The sequence below is a fragment of the Lipotes vexillifer genome, unplaced genomic scaffold, assembly GCF_000442215.2.
Source record: "Lipotes vexillifer unplaced genomic scaffold, Lipotes_vexillifer_v1.1 scaffold496, whole genome shotgun sequence".
Lineage (NCBI taxonomy): Eukaryota > Metazoa > Chordata > Mammalia > Artiodactyla > Lipotidae > Lipotes > Lipotes vexillifer.
In genome coordinates this window covers 7,780,507-7,806,075 of record NW_006786690.1, presented here as the reverse complement: position 1 = coordinate 7,806,075, position 25,569 = coordinate 7,780,507, and the positions used below count along the sequence as shown (strand labels likewise).

At 55.0% G+C, this 25,569-nt stretch overlaps 1 protein-coding gene across 1 annotated transcript in view; it reads right to left on the bottom strand.

The window, feature by feature from the left end:
• Positions 1 to 25,569, bottom strand: part of IFFO2 (intermediate filament family orphan 2) — a 46,902-nt gene that overhangs the window by 2,054 nt on the left and 19,279 nt on the right. Inside the window, exons 2-8 of the mRNA XM_007459252.1 lie at positions 10,005 to 10,065; positions 8,667 to 8,762; positions 7,359 to 7,499; positions 5,868 to 6,007; positions 1,638 to 1,758; positions 1,409 to 1,501; positions 347 to 477 (exon numbers count right to left, since the gene is read on the bottom strand). Coding sequence (XP_007459314.1) covers positions 347 to 477; positions 1,409 to 1,501; positions 1,638 to 1,758; positions 5,868 to 6,007; positions 7,359 to 7,499; positions 8,667 to 8,762; positions 10,005 to 10,065 — 783 coding nt within the window. The remainder of the gene's footprint in view (positions 1 to 346; positions 478 to 1,408; positions 1,502 to 1,637; positions 1,759 to 5,867; positions 6,008 to 7,358; positions 7,500 to 8,666; positions 8,763 to 10,004; positions 10,066 to 25,569) is intronic.

Below are 25,569 nucleotides of genomic sequence, written 5' to 3'. Positions count from 1 at the left end.
CCACCAGCTCAGCAGGAAGTGGGGCGTGGGCTCCAGGAGGGCCAGGGCTGCGAATGTTCTGCTCATCACTGTATCCCCATGGCTTTGCACAGAGCCAGCCTTCAACAGTAGCTGTTGAATCAATGGGGGCAGGGTTGTTGTGAGCGGTCACGTGAGATTAGATGTGTAAGGCATTAGCACATAGCAGGAGGCTAATAGTCATCGGATGCATGGACAGGTGGATGGACGGATAGACCAATGGCCTGGGCAGGTGAAACCACCAGGCTATAAGTTGCAGCCCCACAAATCCCGCCACCCACCCCAAGGATGCCACCACTGCATTGCCAGGGAGGACAAGGCCAGGTACCTGTCTGCAGAGCCTTTGATGAGCCGGCGGCAGGTCTCCATCTGCACGTCCAGGCCCCGCTTCATGCTGCACATCTCCATGTACTCATGCAAGTGTCGGTTCATGTCGCTCTTGGCCGTGGCCAGCTCCAGCTGAGAGGAACCAACATGGCATAAAGGGGAGGCCAAGTCACCTTCCCTCATAGCAGACCACTCAGCAACCTCCCGTCCTCAGTGGTGGTGGCAGCATTGGGGCCACCCCAGGACACCACGCCCTCAGGGCCCTCCCTCTCCTCTCTGCTCTCTACATACTGGTGCAGGGCCCCTAGAACCACTTCTGGTGGAAGGTGAGTGGTTGCTTAGCAACCACTGGGGCAGCCCTAGCAACTCCACCCTGTCCAGCATCCCTGCAGTCCTTTCTGTGGACTGGATTAGAAAAGTCCTGAAGTCTCTTGTGTTTCTGACCCTTCTCCTCTACCAAGTGATACATCCCCCAGGAAAGGAGCTGGCCTTCTCTTTCTCCAGAGTGACAACAGCAGTGACTCTCACTGACAGATGTGGCCCAGCACACAGGCTCCAGAGCTGGGAGAACTGGGCTTACAGGCTGCTTCCTGGCTGGGGGGCCTTAGGCAAGTCACTTGGTCTCTTTTAACCTCAACTCCTCCTCTGTAAAATGGGGCACACAGTACCTACTGCATAGTGTGGAGGCACCCAGGTCCCTCTAGATACATACATAAGGTATGCAGATACCAGGGAGGGTGTATTTTTAAAGGGCTGAGTGCCCAGTGTCACTTGATGTCACTCAGATGTCAGTTCTCATTATTTTGAGATCATCATCTCAGTTAATAACTTAAAAAAAAAACCTCTCTGGGGCAAACATGGATCACCACCCCCATTTCACAGATTAGGAAACTGAGGCCCTAAGAGGGGTGTGACTTGCCCAACACTAAGCAGGGAATCAGCAGATGTCCTGACTTCCGATCCTACGTCTGCCTCGCTCTCCCAGCCCCTGTCCACACGGGCACCTAATCACCGTGAGTCTCGGGGGTCACAACCGGGTGATGTGAACACGCTAACACCTCACCTCGATCTGGCCTATGGTCTCCTGGTACTCCTTGTCTCTCGTCTTGAAGAAGGATTCAGTCTCATGGATCAAGTTGCCCAGGTTTTCCTCTTGCTGGGGAAACAGAACAGAGGGGACAACTTAGCTGGGTGGTGAGGGCTGCAGTGAAAGAGTGCGGGATGCGGGATCGTGGAAAGGAAGTGCTCCCAATGCCTACCTCCCAACCTCTAGGAAGCCACGCCCGGCTCACCTCGCCCTGCAGGTCAATGCTCGGATTGCAGTTAGTGAAGTCCTCCCAGAGCAGAAGTGTGTCTTCATTCTCCTCCCACGTCAGGCTGTCACAGTCATCGTCGAAATCAAAGGTCTCCCGCCTGTTGTGGGGGGACACAGGAGGGCATGAGTGAACAAAGCCAGGCTCCAGGGGCCTGGACAGGGGAGAGCAAGGGACACTGCCCTGATGATTGGGCTCCTGCCAGGTGGCCATCCAAAAAGGCAGGGGCGGTGGCCAAAGGGGACGCATGCCTTCTCCTTGGAGTTTAACTCTTTTCAAATGCAGAGTGTATTTACATATTATTTATACAATTTAAAATGCATATTCCTAAAGATGCCAGGCTTTCATTAATGGAGACTGAAGATATTTTCCTCCCAAGTCCAATCTTGTGACTGTTTTCCTTTCATTTAATAACTCATTCCTGGAGCCCCTGCTATGCCTGAGGTGATTCATATAACGTTTTCTGCAACTTGGAAAAGTGGGTATTATTATTATTCCCATTTTACAGATGAGGAAACTGCAGCTCAGAAAGAATAATTCCCTTGTCCAAAGCCACACTAAGCTAGGCTGTACCAGAAACTAGGGCTGATAAAAAAGAACAAAATAATGCCATTTGTAGCAACATGGATGGACCTAGAGATTGCCATACTGAGTGAAGTAAGTCAGAGAAAGACAAATATCCTATGATATCGCTCATGTGTGGAATCTAAAAAAAGGGTACAAGTGGACTTATCTACAAAACAGAAATAGAGTCACAGATGTAGAAAACAAACTATGGTTACCAGGGGGTAAGGGAGGGAGAGATAAATTGGAAGGTTGGGACTGACATATACATACTACTATATATAAAATAGATAATTAACAAGAACCTACTGTATAGCACAGAGAACTCTACTCAGTACTTCGTAATGGCCTATATGGGAAAAGAATCTAAAAGAGTGGATATATGTATATGTGTAACAGATTCACTTCGCTGTGTACCTGAAACTAACACAACATTGTAAATCAACTATACTCCAATAAAAATTAAAAAAAAAAAAAAGAACCTAGGGCTGAAAGCCAGATCTTTCTGTTTCCTATGGCTTTTTCCTGCCCATCAAAACATCACCAAGCACCTATTATGTGCTGGGCACGGGACAGGCCACCATGCATGTATTAAAATGCAATTCATTCCATCCTCACAACAATCCTGTGAGGTGAGCGTGATTGTTAGTCCCATTTTACAGGTAAGGAAATTGAGGCTCAGAGGGATTAGGTGGACTTCTAGAATAATACATGCTGGAAATCAGACTTGAATGCAAAGCCTGAGCGATTTCTGGGCTTCCCTATTCACTAGAACTGGAAGTAGGGTGATGGACCATACAGGTGTGCCTGGGACTGAAGGGGTTCTGGAGGTGTACTGGTTACCCCAACTGGAGGGGACCGTAAAAATCATTCAGCCCAATATGCCCATTATTCAGATGGGAAGGCTGAGTGAGGCCTGCAGGAGTTAAATTGCTTGACCCAGTGAATCAGCTGCAGAGGAAGATGTGGGTCCCAAGTCCTGATTCCCACCCCAGGGCTCTCCCCACTGCCCACGCTCACTCCTTCAACTACTTTCTGGATCCTACAGGGCACTGCTCCCACCCTGCTGACAATGGACCAGGCTGGAGCCACCGGGCAGAGCCCAAGAGCACCCCCGGGAGCCAGGTTCCCCACCAAAAAGCGGTTCCTGCGGGAGCCTGCAGGTGGCTCCCTGCATCCAGGGACCAGAGCTGGGGCAGGGCTGCAGGGTGAGGCGCTGCCCACCCCCATCCCCCGCCCCCCACAGCAAGACAGCTCCAGGGCTAGCCCCTGGGTCAAGCGTTGTCGTCGTCGACCCATCGCCACCTCACATACTAGACTGTTGACCTCACTTCCTTCCCAGCGGCTGAGACAAGAAGGAAACCCCAGCTGAGTAATGGGGAACTAGAAAGGATAGGAAGCTGCCTGCACAAGAGAAAGGGCTGGGAAGAGGCGCCCCCCTCCCCCCAGATCTGGAGGGCAGGGCTGAGCAGGAAGGCTGGCAGCAGTGCAGAGAAAGTAGCAAATTTCTCCCCTTCTCCTGGGCCTGAAGCCCAAGCAACTGATTTTGATCAAAACAAAACAGCCCTGACACGGGTGCATTATTCAAGGAGTTCAGAGGAGCTGGCCCAGGGCAGTGGGGGCTCTGGCTTGGGTCTCAGCCCGTAGCCCGCAGAGATGTCAGCGGGAGGGGGCCATGGGGCCCTGCCCTGGTGCCTTCTGTGTGACCTTGGCTAGAACTACAAGGGTGGAGGGGTGATCAGAGGTTGGCTGTTGTTTTTTTTTTTGAAGTAGGCAACTTTACAACCAGATCAACCTAATTGGATACTGAACCCAGTTCAGACCTGTCAATGCTCAGGTGCCCATTTTAGCAGCATTGGAAAGAAAGCTCTTTCATATACCTGGGAGCACAGCTTTTTAGCTCACCCCACTTCCTGGGCAGCCTATGGATTCCTGGTGACTTTATGAAAACCAGGGACAACACTTTCTTCAAAGCAGCCCTTTAATTCAACCAAATGAACCCAGCCTGGGTCTCTGGGGCATACAACCCTGCCCTACACTCAGAAATGCCCACAGCAACGTTCAGAAAACCTAGACCCGACCAAGGGTTCTCTTCCAAAGCCCCTCTCATCAGCGAAAGATGAGACTATGAGAACTGGGTGTGGGGGGATATGGTGAAAGATGAATCGAGAGTCTAGGAATCTCCTTGTCACCCTCAAAACAGCAAAACCACAAACACAGCCCCATCTCCATGTTGTTTCAAGGGAACAGCAAGTATAGGTAAGTGCTGGGCAAACCCATCCCACTCAGGTCCAATTCCCGTCTTCCTGACAAGTCACCAGGGTGCGGATGGTGTGGCAAGGAAACAGAAGAGGAAATCTCTTCTGAGCATGAAGACAGCGCTGGACCGGGAGTCAGGGGCCCGGCTCTGTCCAGACTTGCCCAGCCCTCTCTGAGCCTCATCTGTGCAATGAAGGGGCTGGGCAGAGTGATCTTGGGACTCTACCATGCTAGGCCAGCCCTGAGCATTGCAGGAAGCATTAGGAAAGGCCTGTGCCCCTGGCTTTGGAAATGAGTATGATGGCAGGAGCGCCTGCTGATAGGAGGTGCCCTCCTGGAGGGGCCTGGAAGGTCGGTGATGGCTCATCAGAGGCAAGCACTTGAATCCAGCCAGCCCTGCTGCTGGAAGCTCAGGACTCCAGAGAACGGACATCAGGCCAGAAAGTGTGCTGGGCCCTGAGATTCAGACGCGAGGGGTGGGGGAGGTAGGGGTGGGGAGGGAGGACTTCAGTCCTGGGCAAAAGCTGAGTTCCCAGGGCTCAGGGGAGACAGCAGGCAAGAGCAGGCCAGTGGGGCAGGGGGAAAGGAGGACGCCAGAGACCCAGTCCCAGCCTGCTCTCTGACTCAAGGCCCTTAGGTGAGTCAGCCAATGCCCACAGCTGCACCCCTACCCTCCCCAAGCCCACACCGGGATACTCTACGGATTAGAGCCAAAATGGATCAGGATTGCAAGTATAGCACTGGGTACACCAAGGCTACAATGCATCCCTGCCCCGGATGACTGTACGCAGCCAGGTTCTAGTAAGTCAGCTGTCCACAGGGGTGGGAGAGGGCTGCCCAGACTGGTAGCACCTGACAATTTCCCATCGTGGCAAATATTAAGCTACTAACGTGCCATCGCTAAACCTGGAGTGGGCAGACATGCGTACAATCAGCTTTTACAAACTGGTACAAGCCAGCTCCAGCCCACCACTGACCATACCCAGTCCAACTCTGCCACTAACCTGGGCAGCAGCTCATCCCAAGGGAAAAAAAAATTGTAATTCTCTATGGTGATGGATGTTAACTAGACTTATTGTGGTGAGCATTTTACAACATATACAAATACCAAACCATGATGTTGCATATCTGAAACTAACAGAATGTTACACGTCAGTCATATTATCTCAATAAAAAAAAAAAAAGAATCGCCCACAAATATGACCACCATTACCAATTTGACCCTTTCTGAAAATGTGAAACTCCGAATCCAAATTCTTTCAGAGCACCGTGCTGGCCAAACAAAACATCTGCAGGCTACTTCCGGCCCAGGTCACCGGTTTGCCACCCCTGACCTGCCCAACCTGGGGAAACGGAGAGGAGCCCCCAGGCAGCAGGGATACTCACAGCTGGTTAAACATGCGTTTCATCTCGTCTGTGATGTTCATGGAGCCGACCTCGTCATCTGAGAACCGGTTCACCTCCCCGTCCTGCTCAGAGATGTCATCATCCGAAGCCACCTTACGCTCTTTCTTTTTGGGGACCACCTGACCCGGAAAGGAAAAGATCAAGGTCACTGGGAGGCTCTGCTGGGATGGAGGGCGAGGTGGACTGGGAAGGGAGCCGGCGTCCCATAGCATGGATGGAGCATGGCTGGTGCAGCCACTGCTTGATGCCGGGTCCTCTAAGAAGCAGGCGGCGTTCGCAGGAAGCGTGAGGTGGGGAGACATGCAGGATGGAGGGGCAGATGGCCTGGACCCTTCCCTGCCCTGGGAGGCCTGGTGGTTGGGCTAGCTCAGCTCACCCCTTCACCAGAGAGGCAGCCCCATCATTTGGGGTGAAGAGCAGGCCAGACTGGGGCACTGAGTCGCCCAGTATGTCTCAGAGGCAGCCAGAGAGACGGAGAACCCCTTACAGAGGTGCAGTCGGCTCCACGCTTCCCAGAGCCCTCCTGTTCACATGCAAAGTTGACAGGCAGGCAGCCCCAGGTTCAACAAGCTCCCTCCACTCCAAGCAGACAAGACACGACAAACCAGACGAAGGCTGAAATGGTCCCTTGCTTCCCCGCAAAGGGGCAGGTGGACAATGGGCCCCAGGGAAGCCCAGACCTCACCCCACTACATCCAAAGTCACATACTTAAAGCGACAACACGCCATACTGCCCTGGGCTCAAGCAAAAGCCAAACCACAACCCAAAACTCAAGCAGCAGCCTTCAGAGAATGACGCACGCCCTTTGGGCTGGACCAGCCCCCAAGCCCTCCCTGGAGGACATTTGCCAATGCTAACCCAACGCCTTTGCTTGGGACACACCAAGTCCCTTGCTGGTTGGAGGCGGGGTGGGGGGGGGCGGTATGGAGTGAGTCTCAATGTGGGACTGAAAAAGAGTCAACAGTCAACAGCTCCTCTTCTGAATTCTGAGGCTCGTGGACCAGGGCTCAGGCCAGCTCACCCAGTGCTCCCATAGCCTGGCCAGGGCTCCCCGACCATGGCATTTGTAGCCAGCTCCAGCTCCCAGAGGAAGAGGCAGGAAGCAGGGCAGTGGATGCAGGGTGGACGGATGGACTGAGCCCTGGAGGGTCCAGAGACCTGAGTCCTACTCCCAGCTCTGCCATGTCCGTCCTGGAGCCTGTCACGCCCACCACCCGCCCGGGTGAGCGGCATCCTCAGCCATAGGATGAAGCGGTCAGCCTTGATGATGGAGTCAGACGTGCCTATGAGTCTATGCATCCCTGATTCTACGTTTTCCTGGGGAGGCCAGAGGGTTGGGCAAAATGCTACCTCGGGGGGGAAGGGGCGTGGGCAGGGTGCCAGGAAAATGGGGGTTGGGTGGCCAGGCAGGGGCAGAGGGCGGTGGGCGGCTGGGAGTGGCAGCTGGTGAGCAGGGCAGCCCTAGTCACCTGGAAGATCTTGGACACGTCTTCCGAGTTCCGCTGCTGTGCGACATCGCACAGCTTGGCCGTGATATCGATTCGGCGGCAGATGTCCATGTCCACCTTCATGGCCTTTTCTTGGATCTTTGTGTCCAGGTCTGTCATGGGCTGCAGGGAGGACAGCAGGGGGTTACGTGAGCGAGGGATGGAGCAAGCATGGGGTTGGGGAGGCGCTCCCAGGCTCCGACTGGACAGAGGGGTGGGGAGACCCCCAGGTGTCGGGCGGGAGGCCCCGCAGTCCAAGGGGGTCCTTGAGCCTTTTCTGGACTTGAAGGGTCGGGCCAGCTGCTCGGGTTCAGGGCAGGGGGCGGAGGGACTGTGGGAGCCTAGGGCTTCGGCGCCGAGTGGACAGTGTGTTTGCTGGTCACCCTAAGGGCTGGAAGGCATCCTCTCAGCAGATACAGCGTCAGTGCTTATTTTGTCAGAGCAGAGAAAAAAGAAAGACAAGTCCCACTGCTGAAAGACCCCCCTGCTTTCCCACCGGGCCTGCTCCACCTGTCCCCCACACAGAGATTCCTCCCACGGCTGATGGTTGGGGCTGCCTAGGATGGGGGGGTCCACTGGACCCCGGTGAGGGGAAGCCACATGGCCTCTTCCAGCCACCCCAGCTCCACGCCTCTCGGGACCAGAACTGCTCCAGGCTGAGTCACCTGTACTGGGCTCCTTCTCCTTTGTGGAGACTCTCTCTACATACTACCCGCTGCTTGAAGGTGGCAGGAAACCAGGTCCCCAGTAGGAAGAGGGCCCTTGCTGCCATCAGCTGCCCCTGTCCACGGTTACTCAGAGGGGCTCCGATCATCCCAAGGATGCACACACTGGCCTGTCCCGACTTTACAAAGCAAAGCCTGCTGAAGGCCGCTGGCCCGGGGAGCCTCTCAGGCCGGCGCAGATCAGACCCGGGGTCTCCTTCAACCTGCCATTGGCCGCTGCTGCGCCCAGACACAGAGGCCCATGGCCACCACCCGCCCTCACCGTGGTGAGCTGGCAGGAGATGAAGCAAACACACACAGACCATCAGAAGAGCCCCAGGGAGGGCGGGATGGGTTAAAGCAGCAGATAGATGCATCTCTACTCAGACCAAGGGAAGCAGAAGTGGGGAGGGGGCGGGGGGGGGGCCTCGTCTCCGATGCATCCGTCATCCTCACGGGTCAAACGCAGCCAGCCAGGATTCTAACTAGAAGCCGAGCTCTGGAGCCTCGGAGTGAATGAAGCGTTTTGCATGATGGCTGTGGGGGGAAGTCATGATGCCTGGGGGTGGCGGTCGGTGGCACTTACGTCACTCATGAGCCCCTTAAACACCACGAGCTCGGCCTTGAGACGCTCAATCTTCTCATTCATCTCCTCCTGGATGGCTTCTGCTTCCTGCGCTGCCTACAGGGGATGCAGATGGGGGAGGTTTTAGGGGGGCTGGTCTCCCTGTTGGAGGGGAGGGGATGGACACCTGGGTCCAGAGCCCTGGACACCTGACATCCAACCAAGCCGGGTGTCTTTGTGCCAGGGAAGGAAGGGGTGCCAAGGACCTCGTCCCAGCCTGGGTCCCCACTCAGCCCTCGCTCAGCACAGGGCATTGCTCAGCCTAAAACACTTCTCCAAGGATTATTTATTGTATGGAAAAATCCATGGCAGACATTAAGAGAAAAAGTGGATGTAAAAGGGATCCGAGTAGTAGGTCAATTCACGTGAAACTGCCAAAATATCTGACCATCTCCGATCTCCAGAATATGGCAATGTCACACGTGGCAACCTAACCTAGCATGCACACCTCGGGCTTGTGTGTGTCTGCACAGAAAAGACCAGAAGGTCACACACCAATTTATCCACAGTGGAGGGGGGAGAACTGGAGGTGAGTTTTATTTTCTTCTCTGTGTTTTTCTGAATATTCCAGGTATTTGACCACGAGCATGTTATGTGTATAAAGCAAAAAGTACTTTTCTTATAAAAGAAAGCAGGGTGGGGGGGACGTTCATCCTTTTTCTTCTGCATATTGACATTATTTTAATCTGTCTCTAGCTTCCTTCGAAGATCAGTGTTTATTTTCTTTCTTTCTTCTTTCTTTTTTTTTTTTTTGGTTATTGTTTATTTATTTAGAGGATCAATACTTTAAATATCAGAAGGCAATTAAAGAGCTTTCCATGCCTTCTCATGGGGTTGCCATTCTTGCGCCCATTTGGCTGAGAGGAAAACAGAGGCCAAGAAGGTAAAGTCTGTTGCCTGGCATACACAGCAGGCGAGTGAGAAGCAGGACCCAGAACACAGAGCCACCGAGCCAGAAGAGCAAAAGAATGTCCTCATGCCCACGGCTGAGCACCTGCCAGGGCTGGGAGCCCACCTGATGATGTGGCCACCCGCCCTCTGCAGGGCACTCAGCCCCGAGTCTGTTCCCGCACGCCATGGGCAGCACCAGGATTCCCGTGCCCAAGCTTTTCTGCAACTCTTGTGCTGGTGCCTTCCCAGCCCCAAGGAGGGGAGGCAGGAGAGGCCTCCGGCTCCATCGAGCAGAGACTGAGGCAGCAGGAAGTAGCAGAGCACAGAGGCTGTGCTGGGAACTGTCCCCGGCTTTGCCCCTTGGCCATGTGGTTCTCCTGCGAGCCTCTCCTGGTCGGGACCTCTCACCTCCTGCAGCGTGTCCACCATGGTCTGTAGGTTCATGCGCTTGGCGAGCTCCTCCTCCCATCTGCAAGAGACAAGAGGGACAGGTGGTCAGAGGGCAGCCTCCCCAGGCCAGTCCAGCCTCAGATACAATGCCAGCACCCACCCTGGGCCCGTCCCCGGGCTGGGTAAGGAAGGTGCAGCAGCGACTCTATCCTTGCCTGCCCCTCGGGAACTCCCAGTCTATGGAGCTAGATGTGTGGGACAGCCAGGTGACCCATGATACCAGGTGGTGGTGACGGGTGCCAGGCTCCGGGCATGAGCACAGCACCACTGGGAGATGACGGCAGGAGGGACCGCCAGCCCCCCACAAAAACTGTAAAGCACTGTACAAATGCTACTGCTCCTTCCATTCCTGTAAGACATGGTACTGAAGCTGCTCTCAGGGGCAAGGCTGCAGCCAGCACCACTTTCAGGCTCTCCTTTGCAACCACAAGAAACAAATCTGATTGTGCCAACCATCGCAATCTCGGAGTCAATTTGTCCTACAACCTACCCTAACCAACAAAGACATCTCCTACCTAGCTGTTATCATCCCTATCTTACAGATGAGGAAACTGAGGCTCAGAGAGGTTAAATACCTTACCCAAAGACACACAGCTAGTTAGGGGGTGGGGCTGGACTTCAAACCCAGGTCTGTTTCATTACATTAAAACAAAAAATAAATATAACTCTCCCTTATTTAATGCTTATTAAGTGCCAGGCTCTATTCCAGGGGTGTTACATATGTCATCTCGTTTGTATATATGTGGGCTGAAGTTGAACAGGAAAGGACAAAGGGGATAAGGCACATGGGGGCTCTGAGTGTACCCCCAGCATTAACCGGAGGCAGGACGGGATGATAATAATTAGAGTTACCACAACAATACCAGCCCACCTTAACTGAGCGCTTACTTTGTACCAGGCACCATTCTACGTGATGTAATTCAATCCTCAAAACAACCCTCTAGCCTAGGTGCCACCATGATCCCCAAGTCACAGGTGAAGCAAGCAAGGAAGAGTCAGGTACCCAAGGTCAGGGTAAGGACAGGTGGGGCCAGGACTCAAACCCAGGCTGGAGACTCCAGATTGCGTGCTTGTAACCCTGCCAGGCTTCCTGTAGACCCAGGACCCATCAGAGCCCTAACCCACTCCCCACCCAGATGCCCCTCCTTCCCCAGAGGGACAGGTCCTTCTCCCCCCACCCCCATCCTGGGACAGACCGACCAGGAGTTTCTCTCTTTCTTCACCCTACGGCTGCCTCCCTACATGGCCTCAGAGCAGGCAGGTCTGGAAGCCTTTTAGGATGCTGTCGGGGCCAGCTAAAAATAGGCCAGAGGGGAGGGATGGCTGAAGAGTGGGTTACGTCACCAGCTTTTGGAAACAAGAGAAAACGGATACTGTTTGCACACACAGAGGAAAATTCCTCCTCTTTCCCACATGAGACACGACGGCCCCGGCCAGGGCTCCCAGAGGACACACCCGCCACTCACCCCCCATCCCCCGTTCCCTTCGGTCTTTACCAGCCCCCAGTGGTGGTGGCCAGGCCTAGATCTTCTGTGGGCTGCAGAGTTCAGAACCCAGTGGGCAGTGGGGCTGGGACAGGGGTCCTGGCAGAGATGAGGAACACAGAGGAAGATAAGGAGGGGCAGCAAGATAATCTAAGGGTCTAACCCAGGTGGGATCATCTCACTGAACACCCTCGTTGTACAAATAGGAAAACGAAGTCCAGCCCCAGGCCCAGTGTGGGGAAGAGGAATCCCAGGTGGGGAGAAGTTCAAGGCTGCCCTCACCTCGCCCAGCAGCATGGGGCATCTGGGGCTCCCCTCAAGGGAGGCCAAGGCCCAGAACACAGGTCCCGAGCTGAATCATCTCTACTAGCCACACTGCCCTGAGTGGGGCAGGGGGCTCAATTCCAAAGCTGCTGAGCAGAGCAGGGACAAGGGAGAGCCCGGTGTGGCGCTGGCTGCAGCCTAGCTCCTGAGGCCAGCCTCACTACTGCATCTTGCAGCAACACCAGGGGCAGCAGAGGAGGGGGCAGTGAGGGTTGAAGATGCGGGTACCCAGGGATATCTCTCCTCCACACACACTCATTTCCAAGACGGGCTTTTGGGGATAAGGCCCAGCCCCTCCTCACTTTTCCTTTAAGCAAACTTCTTGTGAGGAAGGTGAGGCAGGGGTCAACAGACCCATTGAACAGACGGGAAAAATGAGGCCCAGCAAAGGAAAGCAACTTGTCTCAAGTAAACTCAGAGCGAGAACTTAAGCCACGTCTCTGGATCTCCAGACACATTAGCTGTAGTAGCAGCAGCCACTGACTGGCAAGCACAGTCTGAGTCCCACGCACTGGGCTCAGTGCCTTGTACACATCTCATCGGCTTTCATGCGAATTACTAACACTCTTGGGTAAAGAAATTTTCCCCAAACCCATTTTGTAGATGAGAGAGCTGAGGTTCAGAGAGTTGAGGTAACTTGTCCAGGGTCACACAGCTAGTAAGCAAGGATGGGACTCAAGCCAAGCTCATGCTCTAAAGCATCCAGTTTCCAACTGTGATATGCATGGGAATCACCCAGGGAGCTTGTTCACGTGCAGACCCGGATTTAGCAGGTCTGGGGTGGGGCTCATTTCTAATGAGCTCCCCTTTAGAAGGCACTTCGGTGGCCCCCTCGCCTCTCTAAGCTGCACCCCAGATGAGCTTGCACAAATGACTTCATGGGCCTTTTATTACCAGAGCTGGAGAGGTGGGCAGTCAGCCGGTGCACCTGCCCCCAGCAGACCCAAGAAGGACCCCCGTGTGTTGACAGCAGCTGGCTTGACAGACCAAACCTGCTGCCTACACTGACCTCCCCTCCCAGCCGCAGCGGGAAAGCTTGGCTTTGCCGGCTTCAATGTTGACAGTGCAGAAAAGCTTTGCCCTTCAGCTGCTCTGGCTGACCGAGGTGAAAGGATGGTTGAGTGATATTCCTTAAGGCACCCCAGATGCCCTGCATTTACTGCAACTCAGCCCAGAGAGAGCGAGCATGCAGCTTAACCAAAAACTGGTCAACCAAGTTGTGGGCTCTGACCTTCCAAAACCTGCTTCCCACAGGAAGCACAGCCCCCTCTCCTGACCTGGATCTGCCCACAGGAGTAAGGTTACAGCAGGCCCTTTCAGGCAGCAGGACCAACATAAGCAAAGACGGGCCAGCAGGAAGGCCAGGGAGTAGCCAGCTGCCACCAAGAGGGGACACACCTACTATGGGTCAGGGGCTGGTGGATGTCATGTCATTTAAGCCTTTGCCCTCCTGACGTTCATGTGCGGCCCACTGCTGAGCACAGGAGCTCACACAGTGGGCTGTGAAGCTGCAGAGAAACCTCCTCCCCATTTTACAGGTGGGAAAATAAAAACTCTAGCCAAGGCCAAGACAGCCTGAATCACTTAGATCCACCCCTGCCCGCCCTGACCCACCAGCTCATAAAACTTCCAAATTCTTTTCTCTTTCTTTTTAAATTTATTTTTATTATTTTTTAATTTTTGGCTGCATTAGGTCTTTGCTGCTGCGCATGGGCTTTCTCTAGTTGTGGCGAGCGGGGGCTACTCCTCATTGTGTTGTGAGGGCTTCCCTGGTGGTGGGCGCCACCAGGGAAGTCCCCAGATTCTTTTCTCTTGAAGGGAGTGGAGAGAGGGACATTTATTGCTCACCTTCTGGGTGGTGTACACCATGTTGGGCCTTCATATACATATAAAAGATAAGGGACTTCCCTGGTGGTGCAGTGGTTAAGAATCTGCCTGCCAGCGCAGGGGACATGGGTTCATTCCCCGGTCCGGGAAGATCCCACATGTTGCGGAGCAACTAAGCCCGTGCGCCACAACTACTGAGCCTGCGCTCTAGAGCCCGCAAGCCACAACTACTGAGCCCACGTGACACAACTACTGAGGCTGCGCTCTAGAGCCCGTGCACCACAACTACTGAGCCCGTGTGCCACAACTACTGAAGCCCGCGCACCTAGAGCCGGTGCTCCGCAACAAACGGAAGCCACTGCATTGAGAAGCCCGCACACCGCAACGAAGAGTAGCCCCTGCTTGCCGCAACTAGAGAAAGCCCGTGCGCAGCAACGAAGACCCAATGCAGCCATAAATAAATTAATTAATTAATAATAAAAAAAGATAAAATATCACTTAATCCTCCCCTAAGGATGGTCCCCATTTTGCAGATGAGGAAGCAGAGAATCAGAGGTAACTCGATTCCCCTTTCCCTCCCTCCTCTTCAGCCTCCTGAAATCTATCCATTCTCCCAGGCTTGTCTCAAATGTCGTCTCTTCCCTGAGCCTCCGCAGCCACCTCCATTGTTTTCCCTCCTTGAGCTCAGACTTGAGGCAGCAGACCTCAGGAGGCCATCTTTCCCAGGCGGCTTGGCTGTGGCTTCTCATCAAGCATGGCTCTCACCCAAAGAGCTGGCCCACGATGCCAGGGACAGCGATGGACTACCCTCCGTCTTCTCCACCTCCAAAGAGTGCTCAGGTCCCAGATCTAGCTCCTGCCCCGACCCCATCACAGGGACCTTCTCTCGCCCCCAGCATCTCCCCGCAGCATCCTCTCACTCTCCCCCCGTCTACAGACACCCTTCAACAACAGCCTTGTAGGCATGCCAGCTCCTCAAAACGCTCTCAGGCTATGGACGCTCACGCCAGCCTCTGAAGCAGGTGGGATGGATGATGGTGGTGGTGATACTGACGCTGCTACTGCTGCTTATCCTGACGCTCATGATGATGATGATGTGATAGGGCAGCTAACACAGGCTGAGTGCTTATGATGTGCCAGGCACCGTCCTCAGGGGCTTCACAGGCAGAGCCTCATTTTAGTTTCACAGTAACCTCTAAGTCGGGTTATTATTATCTCCACGTCGTTGATGAGGAAGTTAAAGTCCAAAAGCATGAAGCACCTCCCCCAAAATCACACAGCCAGCAAGGGGTGTGGGGGGGAGTTGTTTCTATTTTACAGAAACAAGAGACTCAGAGAATCTCCAGGAGCGAAGGCTGAAAAGGGGACCAGAGTTCCCCTAGACCACGCCTCTGAGTGTACAGATAAGGAAACTGAGGTGCAGGTCACCCAGGGAGTGGACAGCAGAGTGCCCTCCCCTCCCCTAGCCCAAGCGGCGCTCATGAGGAGCGAGGTGGAAAGACACGAGTCTGAACCCTGGCTCTGCCTCCCCCACTCAGAGCCTTCATCTCTCCATCTGTAAATGAGACACAGTGTGAGCCCAGCATACCCCAGGCTCGCTCCAGAAAAGCCATTCTGTTCCCACACTCTCTGACGGTCATGTGACTGGCCCCCAGTCATGGGCTGGTTCTGGCTGGACTGGACCCCAGGGCCCATCTCCTGGCCCCAGCCCAGCCTCCTGCCCCTGGACTCAGTCACTCCAATCCCCCTGCTCACCAGTGTCCAAACCCACTGGGTGTGATCCACAACAGGGCAGTGCTGCACAAGGGTTAGTCCTGGGGGGGGGGGCCTCTGTGCCAATGCAAAGGACAAGCAGGGGCTCAGACTGGGGAACCCACAAATCGGGAACGTGATTGTGGGTACAGGTAGCACCCTGGTGCCCAGGCCAGGTGCCCTGACCTGTTGGAGCACAGAGGAATCATGGGGGAGACACCTGTTCTAGGTGGGAAAAGGGGCACAGGAGGGCTGCCACCATACAAGTCATCGGAGGAGTTGGGTCTAAAGCTGGGGGTCTGCCCAGCCAGAGAACTGGTTATAATTACCATTTCTGTGCTCACTGCTGTTCTCCCTGCACCTAAACCCACCCACACTTGGTAAGGAGTCAAACAGTTATTGAATGGATTTGTTGAATGAATGAATGATCCCAGCAGCAATCACTCCTCAGCCCCACTGCTTGCCCCTCCCCAGCCAGGGCCCCTTGGACATCCTCAGTCTGCACAGCCCCAGCTTGGGGACTCGGCTGCTCCGTCCACTGGCTCCTGAGCTTCCCTGGGAGAGGCCAGGCCAGCGGGAGGGCGGGCCAGGGCAGGAAGCAGGCAGGGAGAAGGAGAAAGCTTCCCTCTCCCGCTTCCCACGGCTCCAGGCCCCGGGATGGGAAAGCAGGGATGTCAGGGCAATGAGCGGGGAGAGGAAATGACTCTCCAGCCCTACACCGCTGCTGAGATCTCGGCGGGGCTCAGCCAGCATCTTAGCAGAAGGAGCACATGTGTGAGAGGTGGCCAGGAGGGGGAGGTAGCTGCCCCGCCTCCGCCAGATGTGGTCTCCCCGCATTCCTGAGGAGCCACCGCTGGACCACGTGATGGACAGGAAGTCTCAGCAAGCCACTGGGGGGAGGGGATTGGCAGCTTCAATGCCAGTCCCCACCCCCAGCTGACACTCAGGGCCAGTGTCTCCCCTCCCCCACCAGCTCAGGATGACACACAGACCCACCGGAAAGGGGCCACAAAGCCCGGCCTGCTGAGGGGCGGAAACAAGCTGAAGTCTCTGGCAGCGGGGCTGACTCACAGAGTTTGCACTTCCTGTTCATTCACAGAAAGAGGCTCCGGGGCTCTGGCTCCAGAGGAAAGTGGGTGCAGCCCCAGGAAAACGACTTAGGCTCCCGGGATAGCCCTGGGGCTTCTGAAGAGAAAGTCCTAGAGACTCCTGGGCAGCAAGAGACTGGATTCGAATACTGCCCCTGCCGCTTCCCAGCTGTATGACTTTGAGTAAGTCAATTAATTACCCTCTCTGGGCCTCTCAGTTGCCTCATCTGTGAGATGGGAAGCACACCACCCCTTTCAAGGGTGGGTCGTGAGAACTACATGAAGTGGGGTGGTGTGGGTGAAAACACCCGGTCCCACCTCTGGCACACAGCAGACAACTGATGCTCCGAGGCTCAATTCAAACTGCAGAATCCCACCGCTGGCTCCAGTGGCCAGACCACAGAGAGCTGGGAGGCCCTCACAGGGACAGTCCGCACCTTTCCAAGGAAGGTCAGCCTCCGGCACGCCCAGGCCGACCCACTCAGGTGATGGAAAGCCAACTCAGGTGAGGCTAGGCCAGAGCTGTCAGTGGAAAACTTCATTCTGGGCCAAGCATGGGCCTTGCCTCTGGCGGAGGGCAGATGGGCAGAGGGCAATTTTCACCCGGGCACGGGGAGCTCACCCCACAGCAGCACAGCCGGCTGCAGGCTGCCAGGGGGTGTGCTGGAGCCACTCCGCCCACCTGTCCCCGGGGCTCTGCGCTGCCCCTGGCTTCTGTGCGAGCCCACCCACAGAGGCAGAGGTGCCTTTCGCCTCCCCGCATGGACGTGCCTTGCCTCACCCTCGCTGAAGAGCTGGGACTGAGCTGGGGCCCTGACTGGCAGGCCCTTCTCTAGACTTACATCCGAGCTGGAGGATGAGGCAGACCAGGGGGACCCTTCTTCAAATGCAGTTTTGCAGAAGCCGATGGGTAACAGATCAGAGTGGGCACGCGGGGGGCCCCCACCCCTTAGCTTCTGCTGAGCCCCCCTAGAGAGCTTAAAAATCACAACTGGGTCAACTTCCTCATTCCAGACCACACCACCACCCTTGTTGAAAATCAGAAACAATTCATGTTTGTGGCAGAAAAAAAAAATACAGATGAGCAAAAGGGCAGTGGGAGTGGGGTGGAGCCAGGGATACACGGTGAGAACCCACTTTTCTCTGAGGGAGATCCTCCTTCCGAGCAGCCCAATGCTGAAACACGTGGAGACTCATCTCCTGACTGCCTCCTCTCATCTGCTTTGCTGTATCTTCTCTCTCCAGTAAAAGGAGGGCAGGGCCGCCCAGCCTGTGAGCTGAGAGGCCCTCCATCCCCCTGAGCCCCGCCCTCACGGGTACCTCCCGGCCCCCTCCCTGTGGACTCTGGTGCTCCCATCGGCACCCAGCCCCTCATCCGGGGAAGGGACTCCTCCCAGATGTGCCGATCAGAGGCCCAGCTGCCCAGCTGTACTTTGCTGCACGGAAGGAAACACAAATTAAATGCCAGCTGATTGTCTCTGCAGAGGAGGTATTAATTTAATGTGAACACTTAACCAGGGCAGCTGATTCCATTACAGGCGGGCAGTAACAGCCCGGGCAGGCCAGAGCACAGGCTGGGAGCTGGTGAGGGGCCGGGCTGAGCAGCCACCATATCAGGTGTGCACCTCTCCCAGCATGCTGCCAGCGCACACACACACACGCACGCATGCACGCAGGCACGCACGCACGCACACGGACTTGCTCTCAACCTGACACACCAGGTGCCTCCTGAAACACCAGGGGTCCCAGCGGAGAGGTCTGTGCAAGGATACTTGGGGTAGGTGGGGGTCTAGGGTCCATGGGGAAGTACCCAGTGGGGGAGAGGGTTCTGGGTGAGGGGGCAGGAGATCCTGGTTCAAGTCCTGGCTCTGTTGCTAATTCACTGCACAACCCCAGCAAGACCCTTCTCCACCTCAGTCTCCCCATCTGTAATATGATCTCTAAGAGTCCCTCTGGATATGATGTGCACACCCTGGATGTGGCCCTTCCTTGGAGCCCAAAAGAGGAGACAGCCTCAGGGACGTCACCACCATCCAGAGATACCCTGGCTAACAACATCAGGCCGCTGGCCCCTGCCCTCATCACCAGTGACCAGCAAGCAGGGGGTGGGATGGCAGCATGCACTGATTCGACGTTTGTCCACTCACTCATTCCATGATTGGTTCTGCAGCACTTGCCACGAGCTGCTCGGGCCTGACAGAATCAAACGCTACGGGAGTCTCCATCAGCCCCACTGAGAAGGGCAGCAAACTGAGAAAGCCGTCTGCCACTGTGTGGTCCCTGGAAGGCCTGCTTACCACTAGCTAGAAACCTCAATTTCCTCCTCTGTGAAACGGGGGTAGCAATCCTACCTTGTAGGGCTCATGGACATTAAACGAGCTCGAGCGAAGGTACACAGGCGCCCCTGCTGGACGGCCATTCTCATCATTGGCATTGCCCTGACTACGCCTGTCTGGGGGAGGCAAGGACAGGTGGGTGCGTAAGGCCCGGGCCACCTAAGCAGGGACACTTCTCCATCCTGCCCTGACCCTCTGGGGATCTAGAAGCAACTGAGAGAGGTGGCGAATGAATTTTCCCAGCAAGTTGGTGATCGCAAGCCTGGCCAATGGACAGCGGTGCTGAGCTGCGTGGAGTCATCCTCACTCTCCCTACCTGTTTCAGTGACCACGGGTACCCTTTACAGGGCAGCTGGCTGGCCTCTGGGGCTCTCCGCAGGGAGCCACCAGGCCTTGAGAGAGGAGGGAGGGAGAGACTGGCAAGCCTGTCCCTGGACCGCATTCCCCAGACCCACACCCCCTCAGGCAACGAGGCAGCCTGCGTTGTGCAGGCAGCCCTGTATCTGGTCCCGTCTCTGCCCCTAACTTGCTGTGCGACCTTGGGCAAGTCCCTTCCCCTCCTCTAGCATCACTTTCCCATTCTTAATGCAATGGTGTCAAACTGGATAAACAGTTTGATAAACACCCCATGCTGACGGCAAAGCTATCTGATAAACCACAGAGTGCCAAAGCCAGCTGGGACATCAGCCTTTGGGTTCAAACCAGTGTGTGTAGTGGAGGGATGGGCAGGGGCTCTGGAGCCACAAGGTCCTGGGGTCAAACCCCAGCTGTACATCTTGCAGCTCTGTGACCTGGTGCAAGCTGCCAACCGTCTCTGAGCCTCGGTAAGACCACCCATCTCACAGGGTTTTTTGCAAATAGTCAGTGGACTCGTGTATGACAGGTGCAGTCAGTGACATCATTCTCACCCCCGTGACCTCCCAACGGCAGATGGTCAGAGACACTGGGAGAATGGTCCTGGACCACACTGCAAGTGACACGGCCAGACCCGAACCCAGGACTGGCTGACCCCACAGCCTCTATGCTGCCATAACCATCATGTTGATGATGATGATGGGAAAGATCTAGATGCCACCGTCACCTGGCTGGGGGACCAGGGGCACAGAGGGGTGGGGGTGGCCAAGGGAGCCAGATGCTGACACCACCGATTCCACTGCCAGCAAAACCCAGCAAGTGTCCTGCTTCTGCCCGCCACGCCCCCAGACATGCCCCAAGAATGAATGGGCGCGTGCTCAGGCTTTGAAGTCTGTCTTGACAAGGGCTGCCATGACAGCAGATGAGACTGAGGCAGGAGGGGTCCCTCCAGCCAGAGCCCAGCTGTTCTCATGGGGCCACCCCAGCAGGCACAAGGCATTGAAGGCCATTCTCCCAGGCCGACAGGTGCCCCTGGTCACCTGTCCCAATGTCAATCCGAGGTTCCAGCTGTTTACACCAGTCTTCCGTTCCAGTTACCCACTGTCCATATCTGCCCAGGTGCATAGCATCACTCCCACTTTGGTGTCATTTATTGAAAGCCCCTTTGGAGACCCGGCAGCTCCGTGGATGCCGGTAACCCAGAACTCTGGGTGGGGAGGGGGGAGGATTAGGTTGCCGTCCTTCTAGTGCTTCTGTCTAGAAACCACACCCAAGTGGGCACTGTCCCCCACCAAGCAGGCAGCTCCGAGAAGGAAAGTGGCTCAATGAGCATCTCATGGTGAGGAGGAATCTGTGTCCCAAAGTGCAGGCCACCGTGAAGTTTCTGGGGCACCATTTCCAACCTCTTCTAGGCTTGCGATACCTTCATCACCTCCTCCAGGAAGCCCTTCAGGACTTCCCCAGGATGAGTCACTACACCCATCCTAGTATTTCCAGCCCCAGCACATGCCTTCCTCATGGCATCCAGGTGCTGTTAAGTATTCACTTCTCTGCCTCTCCCATCAGACTCTGCTCTCCTGGAGAAAGGGAGGACTCGCTTTCACTGTAAAATGCTTATTTTGTGCTAGTCTAGTCACTTTATTCCGACCACAGCTCTGTGAACCAGGCATTATCCTTCCCACTTTACAGGTGAGAAAACTGAGGCCCAGGTGAAATGACTTGCTCCAGACCCAGGTCCATGGGACTCCCATGTCTGAGCAGCCTCGCAGTAGTCAGAGCATCTCATCGGTTCCATAAACCCCACTGCCTACCATGCCTCCCAGTACACTGCTCAGGAAACACCCCCAAATTACCCTGCCGGGGTCAGCACCAATGTGTACCCCTGGGTCACAGTCACTGACTTGGAAGAGAGCCGCTTAGCCAGGCATTTGCTTTGCCTGTTTACTCACTTCCTGGGCCCTAGAACCCAGGTGGAGAAAGGCCCTAGCGTTCCACCTCCACTGGCCAAGACACACCTGCCCACAGTCCTGCCACCCGTCCCACCCCTACGTGGCTGCGGCAAAGCACTGAACCTCCTGTGCTCCTGATTCCCATCTTTAAGGTGGGGGCCAGTGGAAGCACCCGCCTTGTGGGGCTGGTGTATTAAATGAGTCAGCATCCGCTATGCGCTTAGCACAGAGCTCAGCTCCTAGTAACGCTCAATAGAGGGACACTGGTTATAGCCACGGAACGCGGTCTTTATGTTATCTCTCCTGCCATGGAGGATGGGCAGCTCAGCTTGCGGTGGCAGCTCTGCTGAGTGGATGGTCAGGGCCCCAGGCGCCACGCAGCATCCCTGGGTACCGAACCAGACTCCCTGCTCTCAACGCCTGGTGACACACGGGGCCGTCAAACAAGTCTTTGGAGGCTTGTCTCACCTCAGGAGGATGTCTCACCTCCCTCGTGTCCAATCCAGCGCCACATTTCAGCGCTGGCATGAGACCCGGCACCGAGGACGCCCCAGTGAGTGAGTGTGGGGTGTTTCTGGGACGCCCAGCCCAGCAGCCTCAGCGTCCACCGCAGCCCAACCCCTCTGGCTGTTGGCTTAGATTCCATCTTCTTTCTCCCACGACAGATTCAACAAACGTTTCCCAAGTGCCCACTTAGACGCACAGGACTGAATTAAGAACACTCTCCTCGCACTGCGAGAGGGACAGCGAGGGCCGGGGCTTTCCCCAGGCAGGACCTCTGCCCCACCCCCCAGCCTCGGGTCCTCAATCCCCTAACCCTACAGGGCTAGAAGATCTGGGCACCGCTGCCTCGTGCCCTGGAAGTGGGGATGGGAGGGGGTGCTCATTCCAGGCTCTTGGAGTGGAAGGCATCTTTGCTCTGCTCATCAGTGAAGGGGCCTCATCCGAGTCGCCCCTGCCCATGGTACCCAGGGCAGGAGGGAGGAAAGCAAGTAGCCTCCACCATGACACTGAAAACAGTGGTTGCCTCCAGAGGGAGAGCCTTGTGGCTGGGGACAGGGTGGGAGGGAGACTCGTCACTCTGTCCTCTTCTGTACCATTTTCTAAATTGTAGTAAAATTCTCATAATATAAAATTTGTCATTTTAACCATTTTTAAGTGTACAGTTCAGTGGCATTAAGTACGTTTACACTGTTATGTAAACCCCACCCATCTCCAGAACTCATCATCTTGCAAAACTGAAACTCTGTCCCCATTAAACAGTAACTTCCCATTCCCCCTCCCCACCAGCCCCTGGCAACCACCATTCTATATACTTTCTGTCTCCAGGAATCTGACTACTCTAGGTTCCTCATACAAGTGAAATCATAGTGTACTTGTCTTTTTGTGACTGGCTTATTGCATTTAGCATAATGTCCCCAAGGTTCATCCATGGTGTAGCATGCATCCAAATTTCTTCTGTATCATTTAAATTTCGAATCATGTAATGTATCTCCTAGTCAAAAAAAAAACAAAGCCATTAAGACAAAAATACCCACTCGTTTTCCCCTTATTTTAAATTGCCTGAGGATTTTACGATTACACAAGAAACAGAAAAAAACAAAAATCAGGTAAAGCCAAACAAACAAAAAAAGAATTTAAAAACCCACCCAATCCTCCATCCCTGAGAGAATCGCCATTAACACTGGCTGCACATCCTTCCCAATGCTTTCTTATGAGATTTTTTATTTTCGTATGAGATTTTTTTTTTTTTTTTTTTTTTCATACGCGGGCCTCCCACCGTTGTGGCCTCTCCCATTGCGGAGCACAGGCTCCGGACGCACAGGCTCAGCGGCCATGGCTCACGGACCCCGTTCCTCCGCAGCATGTGGGATCTTCCCGGACCGAGGCACGAACCCATGTCCCCTGCATAGGCAGGCGGACTCCCAACCACTGCGCCACCAGGGAAGCCCCGTATGAGATCTTTTAATAGTGAAAGTGGGATCAGACCATGTGCAATTTTCAAGTGTGCTTTTCCCACTTAACAACGCATAGCAAGCTCCCTTCCCAGCAGGTGATACAGCGGGTGGCTGTGGCACCACTGATCTAATGGGTCCTGCACTGCCGTTCCCAAGTCCTGGCAATCTAATCAACACTGTAAGAGGATCTTAGTACATACATATCTGCATATTTGTCTAGTTACCTCCATGGAGTGGGTTGCTGTCTCAAGGGTATGGACATGGAAAAGGCTTCTGTGCCCCTCAAAAGCTCTGGCTGTGACAAAGCTGTACTCTCATGGGGCTCAGCAGCCGCCCAGGGAGCCAAGGAAAAGCAGGGTCCCTGGGTCCTGACTCCAGCTCAGCTGCAACATTGTTTTGTGCCTCAGTTTCCCCATTAGTCAAAAGGCTGCCTCTCCCATGGGTGGAGGAAGACCCCACCATAAATACTGTCCTTCCTCGCCCTCACTGGGTGGCACTCTGCCTTCCCCAAGGAGCAAGGGCTGGGCGATCAGGCTTATATGAGAAATGGGCCCCATCACCTCTCTTCCAAAAGGGTAGACATTCCCACCTGGTGTGTGATGAGCCCCGGAGCAAGTGGCCACGTGCTAGGGTGGGGCAAGATAAAACAGCATCCCCTAGGGCACCTCCAGCCCGGCCTGACAAGCTGCATCACACCTCCAAGCCTTTGCCTGTGCTGTATACTCTGCCTGGAAGGCTCCCTCTACATGCCACTTTGTCATTTCTTTCTCTGAAGCTTTTTCTGAAGCTTATGCCAACTTCAGGCCTCAGTTTGTATATCCCCTCCTCCAGGAAGCCTTCCCTGGCTCCTCAGTCAGGGTCAAACGCCCCTCTTCTGTACTCCAAAGGCACTGGTCATTTGCTACTGAGGTTATCTGTTCACCTGTTCGTTTCCTCTACTTAACTCAGCCCTTGTAAGATGAGATCCATCTCTGGCTCCCAGCTGCAACTCCAGAGTGCAGTACAGATCCTGGTACACAGTAGAAACTAAATAAATGTTCGCTGGATAAAGGGCCCATGGAATGTCCCCTCCAGGGCCTTCCTTAGGAGACCCTATCTGGAGTCAGTGCAGCACCAACTCACTGTGTGGCCTTGGACATGACCTCCCTGCCCACCCCGCCCCTCCCCGTCAGCCTCAGTTTCCCAAACAACCTGCCAGCTCTTCTAATCTCCTCCAACAATCCCCTTCTCTCATCTTGACGCCCGCGCCTGCCTCTCATGGGGCCCCCGATGGGCAGGTTAGTGCTCACAGCTCTCCGTCCCCAGGACTCAGCCTCTCTGCCCAGGCCTGGCCAAGCCCCCAGGGACCCTCCACCCAACCCCCATCCCTGGTGTCAGCAGCTCTCAGCCTCTGGGACTCCATCTCTTGTTCAAATCCAGAAGCCAGGAGGGGGTCTGGACACCAGGCCAAGAAGCTGGAGGCCCAGGGGGTCTGTGCCCAGGAGGCTGGGGGAGCCCCACCCAAGGATATGTTTATAGCTTTGAGGAAAAACAGCAACTCCCAAGGCTATTTTGGAAACCTAATGTGCACTTTGGATCTCTCTGTTGTTTATTTCAAGTGACCGTGCCATCCTGCAGGTAAATGCACGGCACTGCGGGTCTGCAGCTCAACGCCACCTCCCCATCACAGCCATGCACTCCGACCTAAACACGCCTGGACCAATGAGGGGTTGGCAACCAAGCAGACCCCACCAGGCAAGGGTTGGCACACACCTCATCCTGGGTTTAAATCAAGGCCCTGCAGCCTTGAGCAGGTCACCTCTCTGTGCCTCAGTCTCCTCATCTGTGAAATGGGGGAGAATGACCCCCCTCTTGGATTAAATGAGGATTGGCAAGCACATCAGGCTCCAGGCGTAATGGGGGAAAAAAAAAATCACAGAACATGAGCCCTCAGGACCTCAGAAGGGGATGCTCAGAAGCCCAGGCCATTTGTAAATGAGAAGCCCGAAGCTCAGAGGGGTGAAGTGACGTGCCCAAGGTCACACAGCCAGGCAGCGGCAGAGCAGGGACTGGAACACAGAGCCTGTATGTTTCCTGCCATGCCGCTGCTGAGAGAAGGAGGACAGTCCTGAGCAATCACCAGGAAGGAAGGAGGGAAGAGTGACAAGGTCCCCAGGAACCGATTACATGTGCAGCTGGTGCAACAAGGGATGGGTTATGGCAGGCACCACCTGCATGTGGAGCGCCATCAGTGTCATAACTGGCCGGGAAGGCTGCAGGCACAGCCAGGACAGGTAATTAGAATGCAGTCACCTGCACCGAGCGGGATTAGTGACTACACACAGCTCAAGGGGATGAACTCATGACTTAATACCAGCCTCCTGCCACCACGCAGCCCTGACATTCAACATGATGTGAACCAGTGGGAAGGGCGCTTCACACACACACACACACACACACACACACACACAC